The 18,161-nt window shown below is 50.3% G+C and overlaps 1 protein-coding gene across 1 annotated transcript; it reads right to left on the bottom strand.

The window, feature by feature from the left end:
* Positions 1-2,047: 2,047 nt before the first annotated feature.
* On the bottom strand, positions 2,048-11,959 carry CCR7 (C-C motif chemokine receptor 7). The gene is made up of 3 exons (XM_059869466.1): positions 11,648-11,959; positions 6,692-6,741; positions 2,048-5,393 (listed from the first exon to the last, which is right to left on the bottom strand). The coding sequence occupies exons 1-3, from the start codon at positions 11,655-11,657 to the stop codon at positions 4,329-4,331; spliced, it is 1,125 nt and encodes a 374-aa protein (XP_059725449.1). The 5' UTR covers positions 11,658-11,959; the 3' UTR covers positions 2,048-4,328.
* Between the last annotated feature and the right edge of the window lie 6,202 nt (positions 11,960-18,161).

Below are 18,161 nucleotides of genomic sequence, written 5' to 3'. Positions count from 1 at the left end.
GAAAGCTGCTGATTTCTGCTAAATCTGAACGTGTGAAATTGTGCTCATTTCAGCCAGAGGCTGTGAGGGCTCCCACATGTGGGATGAGCACAGAGCCAGGGATATTCTGCCTGGTTTTAGGGCTTGGGGAAGGAGCAGGACGGGCTGGGCTCTGTGAGGAGGAGGGCTGAGGGCAGGACCCCCACTAGATTGTGCTGCTGTCATTGAGAGCAGCAGGATGCTGCTTATCTGGTTGTTTTTCTTTATATCCCTACTGCATCTTGTCCCCTTCTTGGTGCCAACAGCTGGCTCTGAGCTGATCCTGCCACCTTCTAATCCATACAATTCCTTGTCAGACTCTTTGATTCACTTGCTTTGAGGTCATGAAGCTGCTTGTGATGACACCAGCAAAGGGCAGGTGACATCTCAGCTGTCCCAGTTTCCCCAGGTCCCTCTTACAGTGGCCCAGGGATGGATAAAACCCCTCTGTGCCCCTGGGGGAGGTGGCCCCAGGCCAGGCAGCTCTGCCAACAAGGACAGTTGGCTGTGCAAGAGTTCTCCCCTGAGGTGTGACACCTCCACCCCCAGAACAGGAGTTTGGGGTTTTTTCCCTACAAAAGAAGGCGTGAGGAGGAAGCCATGGCCTCTCTCAGCTATTCTGACTGGTGCAATGTGCCCCCACCCTTCCCCACCACCCACGGGCATTATTTTTAGGGTTTGTTTACCTCACTGGGTTCCAGCTCATTCTTTTTTAGGGTGACAAGGACTTCCCTCACGCAGCTGCCCAGGTGGCACATGAGAAACCACAGCCCTGCCTGGAGAACTTTCCCCTTCTCTAATGAGGGCCAGGTTTTTTATTGGCTTTTTAAAGAAGATTTGGAGCTGTGGAAGGAAATAGGCAGCTCTTGCTGGTGAAAGGTACTAAAATAGGTTAAATCCATCCAAGTGGATGGATTTAACTCTTCTATTTGGAAACAAGTTCTGTGTGACTTGGCTGCAGTATTTGTGACCCAAGTTGTGATTTTGTGTGGTTGCTTGGTGGGTAAGTTTTACTGGTTTAAGTTAAGGCTTTAAGGTAGAGTCTGATTTCTTAATCAAGAGAGTTCCTGAACATTGAGAGTTTGGCTCACAGTCGCCTCAGAGGAGCAGGGGGATTGGTTAAAAGTGCTGTGGCTCTCTGCAGATCCCCAGTTCTTGCTCTAAAACTGCTCAGCCTTGTGCACAAAGGAGCTCTTGGGGCTCTGAGGACCTCGTTGTGGTGAGAACCAGTGTTTATTTAAGGATCCCTGGGTTTGAGGTTCTGCATCTTAAGCTGTGTTGTGCTGCTCTTGAGATGCTTCTTGAGTCTCTGGGCCAGATGCTGAAACTCACTTTGTCCTTTCTCTTCTGGGGGAAAACGTGAGACTTTCATCTTCAGTGAAAGCAGAAATGAGCCTTGGCTCTGGCACTCAGTGTCAGGCTTCTGTCTCCTCGTGTGCTTTGAGTTTCTTCCTCTTTGATTCCGTGGTTACAATTACAAGGCACTTTTTGTGAAGGATATGGGTCCCCCCTCGCTCCCCCCTGTGTGCTTTGAGGCACAAATTAACTGGGGAGGCCAGGCAGGAGCATTCTGTTCATTGTTTTACTTGCAGTTCCTACTCTCACCCTGGATGTGGCTGGGGGTTATGGTGCCCAGAGCTGCTGCCTCTCCCCATGAGCAGTTCCCACAGTAGCATAGTGGTTTATTACTGAATTTTAATTAAATGTGGACAATAAAATGCTGCAGCTCAGTTTTTTCACTCAGAGGTTGGTGAGTGGCCATTAGGTACATCCAGCTGTGGAGCAGCATCAAGACAGGTGGGTTAATAGTTAAAATAAAATCTCCTTAATGTGCTGCTGACTTGTTTCTTCTATAATCCATCAGCAGATGAAGTAAACCAACATATTCCTATTTAGTTTATTTTCCATGCTCTCTTTCCTGAGGGCAGCACTGGTATGAAGCTGAGCTGACCAAACAGCTCCTTACAGGACAGAAGGACTGACAAGGACTGGACAAGGATGGAGAAAATGCAATGGAAAACCAGAAGTGTTTTATTTAAATTGTTATAATTTATTTTTCTCAAGTAGCAAAATACAGTCAGTTTTTAGACATCAATGGGGAACCTCAGATTGGGATCTTAGGCCAACATTAACACGTTAACATGACTCATCTAAATTAGATGCAAATTTGCTCAGTCCGTTAAATTTAACCAGGGAAAGCCAGGCACTCTGACATCAGCCCTGCCTCACTGAGGCACAGCTGCAGCTGTCCCAGAGGGAGCCTCTGCATCTCCTTTCTGGAAGCAGCTGTGTGTGATCCTGTTTGGAATTCATCTGGTCTGTAAGGACCTGAAGACTTCTTCATTTGCAGGAGGGAGATGGCTTTTACCTACAGGACACAAGTACAGCTCCATGGGCTGGTGGAGCAGTTTCCTGGCTGGAATGAGGTGAATGGTTCTGCATGAAAAGGTTCCATGGAAGCAGAGTGTTCTTGGGGTACATTCATGACCAGATTGAACTTTGTCTGTGTAAAGCAGCTTTATGTATTGAATATACATTAACCATATATTGTTACTGATGAGGAAAACTGCAAATACCCTGTGCTGGAGCTGTCCCTGGCTCTGGCCAAGATCATGATAACTGTGCCCAAATAAGGATGGCAAAGAAACTAAGGGCAAATAGCTGTTCAGTGTCAGTTGTCACCCTGTTTCATGTGACAGAGAAGCAGCACTTTGTACAGTTACCTGGGCACTGTAAATGAAAATGAGCTCAACAGTTGAGCACAGATAGGTAACACAAAGCAGAATCCTTTCTTCCTGAATCCCAGCCCTTGACAAAAATTCCATACACCAGAGGTAAATGGTTTATGGAGAATTTATTCAGATTTGGTGGCAGCCAGGTAAATAACTGGCAGTGCTGTCTCACACCCAGCCAGTGAATTCTGTCTTGGAATTTTAATTCTCAAGTCTCTAAAGCAATGCTCTCCAACCCATGAACTAGAGAGTTCTCTGTGTCATTCCTGATGGATCCATGTGTTGAAAAAGGATAAATGTCTGTTTAGTGAGTGTTTTGCTGCTCATGGCTCTGTGTGTTCAGGGGAACATGGACATGCCTCCCCTGGCAGCCCCGGGAGCAGCTCCAGGCTGAGACCTCTCTCTCCACTGGCAATGGCTCTGAGAGAGCTGGGTACTGTGGGTGCTGTGGGATCAGAGCACAGGACAAGGACAGGGACAGGAGCACAGCACAAGGACAGGGACAGCTGCATAGGCTGTGCAGCAGCTCCTCCCAGCTGACGTTCAGCTGTCCCACGGCAGCAGTTCCCAGAGCGTTCATCTGTCATCAGGAATCTTTGCTCTTCCTGTAAAAGCACCCACTGGAATTACAGTCTGGGCTCCTCCAAGGTCTGATTTTCCATGACAGTAATCTGCTGTTCAGCTGCTGTGGCCCTGGCAGAGGTGGGACAGTGTTCAGATGAAACCTCAGCGAGCTGTGCCTTTGTTGGTGCCGACAGCACTGATGCAAAACACTCCCCAGTAGCTTATGAGTGAAATACAGATCTGACTTCAAAGGCAGCTGAAGTCCTGCTGGAAGGGCTGGGAAGGGAGGAGAAAACTCACATTCATATTTATCTCAAGGTCAGCAGGTGATAGCCCAGAAACAGGATACAGGCAGAAGTAAAGTAGAATTTGTACTTTTCCTGACAGAGCTACGAGTAGTTACAATGTTATAAAGAATAATTGAAATGATGGCTTGAGTTTGTATGGATTTTGCATTAGCTGTGGTCATGTCTCACATTTCATGGGGAAGGCAGAGCAGTGGTGTGCTCAGATACTCCACAGCTGGGGCTGTGTGTTGGATAGAGCCTGAGGCTGCAGCTGCGGGTTGGCCTCGGACTGACTCAGTGCAAGGCCATTTCTCTGGGCTTGCAGAACTGTTGTCTTGTTAAAATCAACATCCAAAGCAAGGGTGATGCTCCTGGACAGTTCTGCTGCACCAATGTCTGTTTTCCCTTGGTACTTGTCGCTTTTAGGGTAAATGTTCTATTTTGAGAGTTTCTCATTTTGACAGGGAAAGACTAAGCTGAAGGTGAAATGACAGGAGGAATTCCAGACTCACCACCTCTCCCTTGCTTTGCTGTTAGTGACAGCTCTGTTGCAAAGTCTCTCCACCCATGGGATATTGGCCAGCAGCCTTTGCTGCTTGAAACAGGAGGAGGCTTCTGGATTTCCCCCTGGACTTCTCTGTGGCAGGTCTTGCTCTGCCAGGAGTTCAGACTAGAGAAGATGTCCAAAACCATTTCAAGCTCCACCAAGGCGTGCCTGGAGCTGGGCTCACGGGGAGAAGGTGGTGGTTGTCTCTGTCTCCATGGCGAAGGAGCTCCTCTTGTTGTCCCGGCAGGAGGTGAGCTGCCAGAGGCGCTCCTGGCTCAGGCAGCCCAGCTCCTTCAGCAGCTTGAAGAGGTCGGTGCGGAATTTGACGCCGATGAAGGCGTAGAGGAACGGGTTGAGGCAGCATCGGAAGCAGGCCAGGGTGTAGGTCACGTCATCTGCCACGTCCAGCTTCTTGCTCTCCTCACATGAGCTGGTCTGGTTGAAGGCTGAGATGGTCTTGGCCAGCATGACGCCGTTGTAGGGCAGCTGGAAGACGACAAAGACGATGACCACGGCGATGATGACCTTGATGGCTTTGTTCTTCTCAAAGTTGCGGGCCTGGAGTAACGTTTTGATGATGATGAGGTAGCAGAAAGACATGACCAGGAGGGGAATTAAGAAGCCAAACACCATTTGGGACACTTTGATGCCAGTGTTGAAGGTCTGCAAGTCATCAGCAATGATGGAACAACGGGGGCTGCTCTCTGAGTTGTTCACACCACTGTGAACCAGCTCAGGGATGGAGAGGATGAAGGCCAGGAGCCAGATGAGGACGCAGGTGACCTTGCTGATGAAGATCATCCGGGGACGCAGGCGATGGGCTGAGGCTGCCTGGACGATGGCGAAGTACCTGTCGATGCTGATGGACAGGAGGAGCAGCATCCCACTGAAGAAACTCATTTTGCAGATGCAGTAGACAGCTTTGCAGGCAACGCTCCCAAAAAGCCAGTGCGTGGCTGCGCTCGCGGCCCAGAAGGGAAGGGTCAGCAGGAAGAGGATGTCTGCCACAGCCAGGTTCAGCAAGTAGATGTCTGTCATGGTCTTCAGCCTCTTGAAGTAGATGTAGGTGAGCATGACCAGCCCGTTGCCCAGCAGCCCCATGAAGCAGATGAGGCTGTACATGGCCGGGAGGAAGGCAGCACGGAAGTTTCGGACCTCCTCCTTCTCACACAGGGACTCAAACATGCTGTAGTCAATGGTGCTGTTGGAGTCGTAGTAATCAGTGACATTGTCCCCAGCACAGAACTAGAACAGGAAAGAGAAGAAGAGTGTGTTGGGACAAGGGCTGTGCTGCCTAGGTGGCCATGCAAGGAAAGGAGCCTGGAGAGAAGTCCCAGGGAGTTCCCAAGTGCTGTCTCATGCCAACATCACAAACAGAGCTGACACAACCTCGTGGCTGAAAGTGTTTCCTATAAACGTGTGAGGTTTGGGGCTTTTTGGGGGGCTCCAAGTGGGAATTCCAGCAGAAATGTTTTGTGCTCAGCCAAAGCAACATCTGCAAGCTCTCAGATGTGTGGCAGCTTTCCAGAGTGTTCCAGGACCCACCTCCAGCTGTGTGTGCACAGCTGGCTGTCAGATAAAATGTGAGAAATAAAAAAACATCCTTCAGCTAAATAAAAAATCAACGAAGGTGCCTGTGAGAGCGTGAGGAAGTGCAGTGAGTGGAGCAGGAAGCTGCTTCCGTGTTGGGCCAGCATCTCATTCAGGGCCCCGATTTCAGTTCTGATTATTCTTGTTTCATCTTCCTACACTGCCATAACCTGTGGGGCAGACAGAGCCTGCGGTATCTGTGCCCTGCTTTTTGTGACTTATTAGTCTCCAGAACCTTCTCCCCATCGCACAGACATGAAAGGTTTCCCCTGGATACCCCCACCCTTTACCGGAGAGCATCTCAGTGCTCTCCATCTCAGCAGGTTTGGCTTTCACCACATCCTGCCAGGCTGCCAGCAGTGAAAGGGAAAAGCAGGGGCTGCTTGGCTCTGCCCCAGGCAGCCCCACGGGCTGGGGGGTGGCCACTGCAGCTGAGGGACCTCGGGCACCAGGACCAGGCCCTGGGTTTAGGATAGGTCCTGCCACAGCTCTGTTCGTGGTCCTCCTTGCTGGCCCAGGGTGCTCTGAGCGCCAGGCAAGGAAGATGCTGAGCTCTTCCTCCTTGGGTGCATCCCTCTCCTGCTCTGGGCTTGGTCAGAGCCCAGCACCTTGACCAGGAATTTGTAGGGAGCAGGACCTGGCTTCTCCCAGCAATCAATGTGGTGCACTGGGAATGCTCATTTTGGGGCTAAGAGTGGACTCACACAGCCCAGGCCATCTGCAAATCACTGCATTTGCCACCATTTTTCCCTGCTTGGTTTTGCTTCTCTTGTTTGTTTTTCTGTAGCTGGGCTCTACTCTCACCTCCCACCTCCACAGCTGGATCCTGGGGTGAGCAGCTGTGTCCCCACACATTTCTGGGACTGTGGGTGGCTGCTCTGAGTTTTTGAGATCTCCCTTTACCCACAACACAAACCAGCTGGATTTCAACAGTGTTGTTGAAAACATCTTACCTGAAAAACGACTGGCAGGCTGAAAACAAGGGTGACCTTTAGCTGCTTGCCTAGGGAAGAAGGAGATGCTCTGTTAGTGGCTGACTGGGGGTTTCCAGTGGTTCTTACTTTAAAAAAGTAGTGGGTAATGCTGTCCATGGCACTGTGAACCCTGCAGAACCCTCACCACTGAGGAAACCAGAACCTGGGGAAGATGCCAGCAAGATAACCCAGGGTCATGAGCATTGCTGTCAGAGCCCTGGTGGAGCCTCAGGAGTCTGGCCCCTCTGCTTCACAGATTCATGGAACAGTTTGGGTTGGAAGGGGTCTCTAAAGGTCATTCAGTCCAACCCCCTGCAGGGAGCAGGGATGTCTTCACCTAGACCAGGCTGCCCAGGACCCCGTGCAGTGAAGGCTGGAGCTGAGGACTCTAAACTCAGGCACATGCACCCATTTTGATTTTATCCATTATTTTCCCCTGCAGGCAGCCAGCAGCCTGTTCCCTTGTGTCTGAGCAGTGAGGGTGCAGCTCAATCCACGTGAAAACACCCAGCTGTGAGGGCCATAAATCTGGCCCAGCTGTGCCCGTGTGGTGCCTGGGCTGTGCAGAGGAGAGCTCAGCTCCCCTGGGACAGATAGAACTGGAACTGGCTGAAATTTATTGCTTGTCTCTAAATGTCAAGAGTTGGCTTCTGCTGCCTTGGGATGTGAAAATATAGGATGCTGACAGCTGGGAGGAAAAACTGAATTTAGAGCCAGGTATGATGGTGGTGAGAGCAATCTCAGCCGAGCAGCTCTTCCTGCTGTGGTTAGCAGGGCAGGGGCCAGGGAAAGCTTTCTCCTCACTGGTTTTACAGCTCCAACCAGAATCCACCTCAGGCAGCTGCCACTGAAAGTTGCTCAGCTGGAAGGTGGCAGTGAGACAGCCCTGAGCTCCACTCTGGTGTGAGGAGGAGATGTGTCCCTCCCTGAGGGGTGCCTTGGCCCAGGATGTCCCTCCAGGCACTGGCTGGTCCCTGCAGCCCCTCATTCCCCGTGGGTTTTCTGCTCTGGGGGTGCTCAGCAAGGAGATACCTTTGGCTTTCAGCTGCCTGTTGCCCCTAGAACTCTGCCTTGCTCTTCATGGCCTGGTTGTTCATGAGTGTGTCTGATTCCTGTGCTCAGTGTCTGCTGGACCCAGCTCTGCTTGGTTTCAGTTTTGTGCCAGGTTCCTGCCCATGCTGCTCTGCACCAGGGTGATGAACTTCCAACTACAGACAGCTGCACCAAGTCCCTGTGTTAAGTCACATGCAACAGCTTCCCTAATATCAGATAGAGTTACCTGGGAGTGGGGATGTTTTTAATACCTGAGGGTGATGTGTGGGTCAGAGAGACCCTCAGCCATGTGGGAAATCTTGTGGCTCATCCCCAAGCCTGTGTGAGCACCTCCCCTGAGGCCTCCTAGAAGCTCTGTCCCACCTTCCCCCTTTATTTTCATCTTTTATGCTCATGCAGCTGTGTGCTCAGTTGTGTTCATCCTCCCTCACCTTCTCCAAACTCTCCTGGGGGGATCTGAGGGGTTCCCACGGGACTCAGGAGGAACCTGAGGGGACTCAGGAGTGGAGAAGTGCAAGGCAGGGACTGAGGGTGAAGTGAAGCTTCTGGCTGCTCTGTCCAGCCAGTGGCTTTCCCTCTGATCAGTCCCAGACTGCAGGAAGAGGTTTGGTGTCTGCTGTGGTTGTCACCCCTTCTAACTGCTGCCCTGCCTTTGCATATGATACAGGAAATACACTAAAAGCCCCAAGGACTGAGACCCACTAGGTGGGTGTAATCAAGCTGTAACTGCCCTTCCTGCCTGGAGCAGAGTCCCTGACTCTGCAAACACCACAGCAGCCTTTAGCCTTCTGCTGCACCTTCTAAGTAGCCTGGCTTCCCTGGGACTCCTGGCTGCCTGTGGATGGGTGATGAGTTCCTGTGCTGGTAGCTCAGCCCCACCAGGAAATTACCCCTGTGGCTGCTGGATAAGAGGCAGAGAAGAACCACCCTCATTCCATGGAGGAAAAGCACCCGTGTAAACCAGACTCCAGCAGCTCTCTGTGGCTTGGATTGCAAACTCCAGGTCCAGCCCTGACTTCACCTGACCAGCCCCAGCCCCAGCCCTGGTGAGGGCTCCTTTGCTCTGCTCTGTTTTCTTATCACCCTGTGAAGGTCTAGAAAAACAGGACTGAGAACGTGACTCAACCAACTCCTGAAACAGTTCAGCTGATATCATTCCTTTGAAGATCATCATAGGTTTCTTTTTCTCCCCTTTCTCAGTTGCTGTTTCAACTGTCTTAAATGTCAAATGACTTTTCAATATGAAGAAAGCCCCGTGCTGTTTCTGCCCCTCTCCTGTGCCCCCACCTCAGATTACACATTAGCAAAAGCACAACCAGAGAGGCCCTGCTGCCTCCTGCTCCCTCTGTGCCAGTTTGAGCACGTTTGTGTCACTGGTTTCAGTCAGACTGGGCAGGACTTGCATCTCCCCAGCTTGTCCTGTGGTCTGGGGCAGTGGGCAGAAGCAGTTATCATGACAGGAGCCTTGCTCTGCAGTTTATCAGGCACTTTAGGTACAATTTCTTTACTTTTTCTTTCCTTTTTACACCTCCTGGCAGTTGGCTGCTGTGGGTATTTTCTTAAAGTTTTTTTAAAGTTTTGTTCCTCAAAATATTGAGGAAAAAAAAAACCCTCTCAAAAGTCCCTGCAGCCAGTTGAACTAGAAACCTCATTTATAAAAATACACCAGAACCCCACCACAGCCAATGAGTCAGCCTGGCCCTAGAGCCCCGTGGCAGCCCCCTGTGTCCCAGCTGCTCTGAGGCCATTCTTGTCCTGAAGGACCTGGAAATGGATGGGAAGGGGAATTGCTCCATGGGAGTGAAGGAAGGAGGTGCTGCTCTGAGGCCATTCTTGTCCTGAAGGACCTGGAAACAGTTGGGAAGGAGAGTTGCTCCATGGGAGTGAAGGAAAGAAGGGATCTGGTCATGACAGGGGATGGGAACCCCTCAGTTTTACAATTTTCCTTCACAGACTAAGCCCAGGGAGGGGATTCCTCCTTTGAGAGCTGCTGAGCTGTTCAGGCTCCCTCAACAGCAAAGGTGTTTTCAATCCCCAGTTCAGGTGCCTGGGGTGGGCACCTGGGGCACAGCTCAGGCTGTGCTGTGACAGAAGGGGGGTGAATTTGGACAGGCAGATCCCTCCCAGCTTATCTGGATCTCCCTCACAGCAGCTCCCAAAGGTCAGCAAGGTAAGAGCAGCTGCAGGAGCAGTGAATCCCACCAGGTACACCCAGAAAGGCCTCTGGCAGTGGAAGTATTTGATATCAGGATATCTGCCTGGAAGAGGAGAGAGACACAGCCCTGAGGGTGATTAATCAAATCACACAAATGACCAGGGCAGCTCTGAGGCTCTGGCTGCTGCTACAGCTCAGGGATGCAGGAGAGCAAAGCAGGAGCTGGGAATGCTTTAGCAAACCTGCTCTGGCCAAACCCTCGTGGTGAAAGAAGGTCTTTTGGCCACCTGGAATTGCAAAGCACAAGTTCTGGCCTCAGCAACGTGTAGGCAGTGATTAACCTGCTCTGGGTGTGTTATACATGTACCAGCTTCTGGTGCCCCTTCTCCAGCAGTTCAGGAGGCTTTTGGAGGAAGAACCAGATATTTCTGAGAAAAGTTAATCATACTTAAGTGATCTAATGACTATTGGCAGTTAGCAGCCTGTTTTCCCCCTTGCCCTCCTCACAACTGGCAGAGGAAAGACACTGTCATCTCAGGAGTGAGAGGAGCCAGTGAAACACAGTCATGCTCTTATTTCGTGTGTTCACTGCTCTATCACAGAAGAAAGTTAATAATTATCGACCTCCACTCCTTTCAGGAAACTGTGAATCAAAAGAGAAGATAAGCAGAGAGAAGCAAGTCAAAAATTTCCTGCAGAAGTGAGCCAGGTGTGTTTTAAAGAAAGCACCACGGTGGAGCATCTTCCAGGAAAATGAAATATTCACCTGAAATACAATAGTAGAGCAAAAAACCCAAAGCAGGAACATGATCATAATCTGGTCAGGTTCTCATTAACTCTTTCTTTTCCCTGTCCTGATTAACCTTTCCCAGGAGCTGCCCCCAGGTACTGAACCCCTTGGAACGAGCAGCCCACAAAGCACCCACAGGGTGATGCAGAGGCCAAAAGTTGAAACAAGAGGAATGATGTGTGGTGGGCAGGTCCAGTTTGGTGTTTGTTTGGATGCAGGCATTCCAAAATTCAGGAATTTCCTAAGCCATTGATTGCCAGAGGCTCTGAGGAGAAAGAAAACTCCCTTGACTCGTTCCCTGCTCCTGCCTGGAGGGTCCTGTGGGACCTGCCCCCTCTTTTCCCTGCATCCCCCAGAGCTTCCTGCATCCCTGGAGCATCCCCAGAGCTTCCTTTATTCCCCAGAGCTTCTTGCATCCATCTCCCTGACCATCTGCATCTGCAATACATCCTTCTTCCCCCAGTGCTCCTGCAGATATTTTAAAATAGAAATAACTTGCAAAGGGCTGGATTTACTTAGAGAACAATCTCAGCTCTTCTTCTCCCAATTCCTCGATTGATTCACTGAATTAAAACATTGCCAGGGAGAGTGTTCTCTCTCTCTCTCTCTATTTTTTTTTTTTTTAAATTAAGAACACAGAAGAAAAGGTGTGAATTATGCAAGATTCCGTTTGCTTCCGAACAAAAAGGCCCCTTAAAATTGCCTCCCAACCTCTTTTTTGTGTTTGTTTCTGAAGTGATTTGAGGTTTCTGAGCTTCTAAAACAGAACCATGCTTTTTTTTTTTTTTTTTCTAATAATAAAAATGAGGAAGACGAAAGTCTTTGATACTGTTTAAATACTCTAATAGAAGTGCTCCACTCCTGTGTCACAGGACAGGGACTGGGCATCATTAATAAAGCTGCAGACACAGCCCAAGGCTGCAGCCCAGGTACTCACCCCCATCCATGGTGTGGTTCCAGCAGGATCCAGTCACAGAGGTAACGAGAGCATCCCCCACTCCAGCACTGCCTCCCCAGCTCCTGCCAGGGACCCTCCTCGGGGAACTCTGCTTTTATACTTCCTGCACCCCTGTGAGGAGCTCACAGGCACCCTGATGTCACTGGCGATCAGTAGACCCTCCTCCTCCTCCTCCTTCTCATGTGTTCAGAGCTGAGCTGAGCTCTGGGGTGCTCAGGTGCTGCCTTGGAGTGCTCTGCACACCCAGAGCTGTCACTGACCCTTGGGGAAGTGAAGAGGGCTCTGCTTTTGGACTGACACATGGAATGGTCTCTGGTGAAGCAAACAGGGGAAGGAGGCTCTTTCTTACCTCCCCACTCCAGCAAATCCTGCTTCATCTGTGGAGCCCTCAGTGCTGGAGGACACAGGGGATCCCATCCCATCCCATCCCATCCCATCCCATCCCATCCCATCCCATCCCATCCCATCCCATCCCATCCCATCCCATCCCATCCCAACCCATCCCATCCCATCCCATCCCATCCCACCTACCAGACCTCCTTTGGGAAGGCTGCTCAGGATGGAAATCTCAGTGCACAGGACTGCCCATGACTTATAGCCCATTGTCCTTCTCCCAGCCTACACTGTCAGCAGCTCAGTGACTTCCCCCCTTCTCTTTCAGGGTATTTTTGTCTTCCCCAAAAGGCTCTGCACTTTCTCAGTGTCATGCCTTCCTCCAGGGCAAAGCAGTGGATTTTGTTTGGTGTTTGATTTTTGTTTGGATCTACCTGTCCAGCCCACTTCTGTTTGGTTGGGTGTCAAAGAGGGCTCTGCTCTTGGAACAGACCCCTCAGATAGAGGGGTTGTCTCTCAGACAGAAATGTCTCCAGCTCCTCACAAACTTGCTGTTTTCCTGAGCCAGGTTTCTCTAGAATGATGCCTTTGATGCCTTGTCCTTTCTGTCTTATGCTATGTCATTGCAGTTACTGCAGCCAGGTGGAAAAATAGGGCACCACAGGATGGAATCCCAGCCCAAATTAAGCACAGCTGAAGCTGAAGGTAGTTTTGAGGCTTCTGTGGGTTGTCTTAGGTCCTTTTTGAAGACTCAGATCCAGTTTCAGACCCTCCCTCGATATGGTCCCAGCCTGACTCCAAATCCTTCCCAGTGCTGCTGTGGTTCTGAGCCCCTTCTGGGGTGCTGAGGGAACAGGCTGCTGGGGTACTCAGGGTCAGGATTTTGGGTTTTTCAGGGGCAGGGTGCTGGGGCAGGAGAGCTGTGACAGTTTTCCTCTGCTCACACAAGGTGACCCTCCCTCGCCTCGGCACCGACTCCTCCGCACCTCGCCCGGCACTTATCTCAGGCAGCAGGTGCTGCTCTCATCTCTGCAGCTATTTATTGCTCTGTGTGCCTTTGCTCACCAGGTATCCAGGCAGGTACCCTGCCTCGAGAGCTTTATCTCATAACCACTTCCTCCAAGGAGGACCTGAGATGAAAGACTTCCCTTGGGTACCGGCAGAATACCCGGAATCAAGGGGTGTAACAGAGGCTTCACACGAGGTCACAGCTCTGCCTGGGATGTGCAGAGAGGGGGCATGGGCCCCTCGGGGTGCTCTGTGCTCACCCTGCTCCAGGGAGAGGCAGCAGGAAGAGTTCTGGTGGATCCACCCCCATGTCCATGCTGGCTGAAGCCGAAGTGAGAGAGGCAGGTGGTTTGCAGCTTGGTTCCTGCACGTTTTGGTACATGCCAAATTCTGTGGTGTTAGAGCCCATTCTAGCAAACTGTTTCTTCTTTAAAAGAATGAGAATATTTAAAACAGTAATATTTAGATGGGAATATTTAAAATAAACAGTTTGTCTATGTATGACACCGAACTTCTTGTACAGGCACATTTTATATCCAGGGAGTTCTCAGAACATTTATTAAATCTTTGCTTAATTTGATTGGGTATATTTGCAGCCTATTGCCTGAGTGATTCCATCTCTTTGACACATTGCCTGAACTTGAGCTGTTTCTCACAAAACTGTGATCCTCTGTGAGCAGACAGACCAAACTCAGTGCCCATGGAAGCCATTGCACTGTGCTACTAGAACCTGTTTGTTATTCCAGAGTTAATTAACTGTATGAAAAGAATCAAATTACCAGGTATTCCAGTCTCTGGGTGCCTCTGCTCCCCTCCAGCACCCAGGAGAGTGATGTCAGTGATTTAAGCCTGCTGCCCAGGCTGCAGCAGGACTGGGTGGCAGCTTTCATCCATAAACTCAAAGAAAATGCAGCTCCCGAGAAATTCCACGGGAAGTTGCCCAGAGAGATTTTGGTTCAGTTCTCACTGGTTCCACTTGAACTGAAATATTGAGTTGAACTGAATTGAACTGTGTAATCCTGAATTGTCCTCACAATAAATTGCAACTGACTCAGCAATGGAACATCCCAAGGAAGTTAGCTCTGAGTTTCCCATCCCTTGCCTGTGTGTAAAACTGGAACTCCTGTGGGATGTCCAGGAATTCAACACAGTCTCACAGATATCCTGAGGTGGGAAACACCCCAGAGCTCCAGGAGAGGGTTCTCAGGCACCACATGCAGTCTGGGGGACCTTGGAAATCAGAACTCAGGGCTTTGCCTAAGCAGAAGGAATTTGGTCTGAGAGAAGCACAGCATGGGATGTTCTTACATCCTGGATTCAAAACTTTTTCATATTTTCCACCAGTTTTGCTTTGGCTGATTTGAGATGGAAACACCAGCTCTGTCCCCCAGTTCCACCCTTTGGCTGACATGAGCCAGGGGAAGGTTTGTCCCCGTGGCTGGGGGAAGCCAGGGGTGCCCAGACAGAAGTGTTGGTGAGTTCAGGGTGGCCCTTTCCCATCCAGTCACATCCTTGCAGTGACATCAGGGAGGGACCCTGACGTCTGTCCTGCTGCTCCCTCTGCCTGACAATGCCAACCCGAGGTGCCTGGGCTGTCCCAGCTCTGGCCTTGCCCCTCCTCTGACGTCCTGGGGACATCCAGGGGGGTTTGTGGTGGAAGTCAGCAGGGTCGTTCCAGGGGGGTGCTGACGTTGTTGTTCCTCAGGCAAATATAAAATAGCAGAAGTGAAATCATGAGTAAATTCCTGACCTTAAGAGTGGCACCAAGCTGGGATTCTTCACCCAGCAGAGTTCTTTGAGCAGGTGTAGGGGGTGCCCTGAGAAACGTCTCATGATTGTGATCTCCCCACCAGGTTATTAACAGATCCTTATCTCCCAGAGGGAGGAAGCAATCTGTGCAGCACCAGGCTCTGATTGGGATGCACAGCTGCCCATGGTGTCAGCCACAGCAGAGAAAGGCACACCCAGTGTCACTAGGAATTCACCTGCTTTGTGCCCACATCATGTCCTAGGTGATGGCCTGGCTCTCCAGTTCTGTCTTTGAGAAAAATAAAAGATTTATCAAATTGGGACCTGCCCTGCACTAAACAGTTGGACATCAGGGAGAATTTCTTCATGGCTTAGGGTGGTCAGGCTTGGAAGGAGCTGCCCAGGGAGGTGCTGGAGTTCCCATCCCTGGAAATGTTCAGGGAATGACTGGATGTGGCATTCAGTGCTCCAGTCTGGTTGGTAAGGTGGGGATGGGTCACAGGTTGGACTTGGTGGCCTTGGAGGTCTTTTCCAACCTAAATGACTCTATGATTCTCTTCCATGAGAGCAGCTCCCTCATCCTGGAGCCCAGGAATTGAGGTGTGAGGAGGGAAACACACCTGGAGACACCAGTGGGGAGGGGTCAGGCTGGCAGGGACAGTGACACTCCCCTTTCCAACCCCAGGGAGGGGTGATCAGCCACTGACCATGTGCACTGCTGGTCCCTGTGTCCCTCAGGGCAGGGCTGGGCAGCTTCCCATGGCATCTGCTCCCTCTTGTCTGCCCACACTGCCCAGGCTGTGTGCAGAGGGACTGTGATGAACAAACAGATCCTTTCTGGCCTGAACATGAAGGAAAAACAGTGGTCATCTCAAAATGATGGGTGGGAAAGGAGAGGTGATTGAAAATGGGAAGAAAAGCTCCTGGAATGTTACAGAAACTATATCAGGGGGCATATTAGCACCAGCTGTGTCTAGAGATGGTTTGGACAAACTGCTGGGCAATTCTTACAGGATATCAAACACTTGTGAGCAGTGAATCATTTAGAGACATAACAAGATATGGTTTAGGGAGATAAAGGGATATTGATTAAAGAGATAAAGCATTAGGACCTTTAAAAATAATTGAGAGTTGAAGTGTCCCTGACCATCCAGCAAGTATCACTCCTGTGAGCTGTGTTCCCTTATTCAAAAGGTAGAAGGTTTAACACCAATCTGCTGCTGCCTTTGACTGAAAACTGGATCCAGAAATTGGAAATAATCCCATCAGTGTTTGCTCCAAGAAGAGCTCATCCAACCCTCCCTGTTACAGATCTGGCATTTCTTATCCCTGGGGTTAAAAAGACTGTAATAAATCCATGATGATGTGATTTTTTTCACTTGGTTTCTGCTGTTGTTACTGTCATTCTTTCTGGTTTGGCTTTCCCCACCCTGAAAATGGTGCCAGAACTAAAATGGCTTTTTCTTGACTTTTTAACAGAATTGGGTGATAAAAGCAAATTTAAAGTGGTTGTTGACAGAAATTACTGACTTCTGGAGTCACAAGAGAAGCTTTACGTGATGACTTACAACAAAATAAGACACCAGCCCGAAAAGCGCGAAACCACTTCAAAAAACCCCTCGAAGATTGTGGAAAAAAACGTCAAAGTGAAAGAAGGGAACTGAGAGCACAAACAGCAAGACAGACCTGATGCAGGATCTGGGCATTCAGATTCAAGTGCCTGATCCCACTTGGTGATCAGGTCCTGCTGGGAGAGGTTTGCCAGTAACACTCTGCATGCACGGGGGATTTCAAACCCAGGAATCCAAGCCCTGGGTTCAAACTCTTGAGCAGGTGTTGCAACTCCTTGGAGGCACAAACAATCTTGGCTGTAACAGTCCAGGATGAAACTGGAACTTGCTGGGTGCCTGCCTGGGAGAACATGTGGAATTCCAGCTTCTCTGAGTACCTGGCATGACTGAACCCCCACTTCTGCAATGCAGCACCTGCAGTTCATATCCAGGAGCCTCAAAGCTGCAGGTGAGTGACCTGTGAGCATCTCACCCTGATTTGCCAAATTGCTACAAATGCCTCACACTGTGAGTTGGCACAACTGCATCTCACTCTGAGCTGGTACAAGCAGCAGCTCTCAGGGTGAGGGGAGTTAAACCTTTCTCTTTTGTTGTAAACCATCATGTAAAGCTTCACTTGGGACTCCAGAAGTCAGTAAGTTCTGTCAAGCCCTGAGCATGAGCTGCCACAACTGCTGCTGCTGGCTGGCACTGATGATCCTGTACAAGAAAAGCACTGCTCACCTTTACAGCCAAGGCTAGGGCTGTGTGTCCTTCGGGCAGGTTGATGGGGACTCCTGGTGGCAGTGCCTGCTGCAGCTCACACACCTCTGCCAGCACTTAACCCGCCCCAATTCCATCTCCACTTGGCCATGAGGGGTGTTTTTCCCCAGTATTCCAGCACTTGGGACTGCTGGGAACACTTGTCAGTTAAGGGGATGAAGGGAGGCCACACAGGAGCAAGGACACCACAGCACTGTTTTGATGGTGGGGGGGATTTGGATTGGTGTCTGATCAAACATGCTTTGAGTAGCTTTTGATAAATTGAGAAAAAAAATCCAAAATAGCTTTTAAAAAAAGACTGAACAGCTAAGCCCGCCTGGCTGGAGGTTCAGGGCAAAACCTGGGACAAGACAAGGAGAAATAAACCATCTCTGGCTCCTTGGGACAGGGCAGGCACAGAGGCTGCCCTTGGAGCTGGTGGGAAATGGAAAAGCACAGCCTGGGATAGAGAAGAGACCTCGGCAAAGGCCTGAGCAGAGCAAGGCTCTGACCCTGCTCCCTGTGTGCTGCCCACCCACACCTCCCTTTCTCAGGACCCTCCTCACCCCCAGTTTATCACCACAGGTGTGGATGTGGGCTCCCCCAGCAGGGGCTCTGGACCTGCTCCCCCCAAGCCTCCCGAGGCCAGGGGTCAGGCTCTGTGCTCCTGCCCTGAGCTGCTGAGCACAAGGCTCTGAACAGGCTCTGCTTCCCTGACACACACGAGCTGCCCCAGCCACCCCTTTGTGCCAGGGCTTGGATTTGCTTTGATATTTTATTCCTGTAAAGCTCCTTTAATCTGTTTTATTTCTTTCTGTCACCAGCATAATCCTCTCTTGTGAGCAGTGTCTGCAGCTCGTTTGGCTCCAGGCAGAGCAACTTGGTAAGACTTGTCCAGGTTATACACAGGTGATTTCTTACAATTTTTTTAAAAAAAACCCCAACCTTTTTTATTTCTCTGTCAGTCTTTTTTTCCTTCTCTGAAAGTACAGCTACTGCACAAACATGAGGCTTCTTTCTTTCTGGGAAGCCAGGCTCAGTCCTGGGTGTAGGTGAGGGGTTTGGAAGGGATTTGGGCACATGAAGATCTC

Source organism: Haemorhous mexicanus, chromosome 28 (assembly GCF_027477595.1).
Source record: "Haemorhous mexicanus isolate bHaeMex1 chromosome 28, bHaeMex1.pri, whole genome shotgun sequence".
Lineage (NCBI taxonomy): Eukaryota > Metazoa > Chordata > Aves > Passeriformes > Fringillidae > Haemorhous > Haemorhous mexicanus.
Note: the sequence above shows the minus strand (reverse complement) of the source record. Positions and strands in the feature narration are given on the sequence as shown.

Excerpts from the sequence above, each read along its gene's own strand:
- CCR7 (XM_059869466.1), bottom strand. Across the intron at positions 5,394-6,691 it reads GCCTGCCAGTCGTTTTTCAG|TTCTGTGCTGGGGACAATGT; the intron begins GTAAGATGTTTT and ends TTCCTGTTCTAG.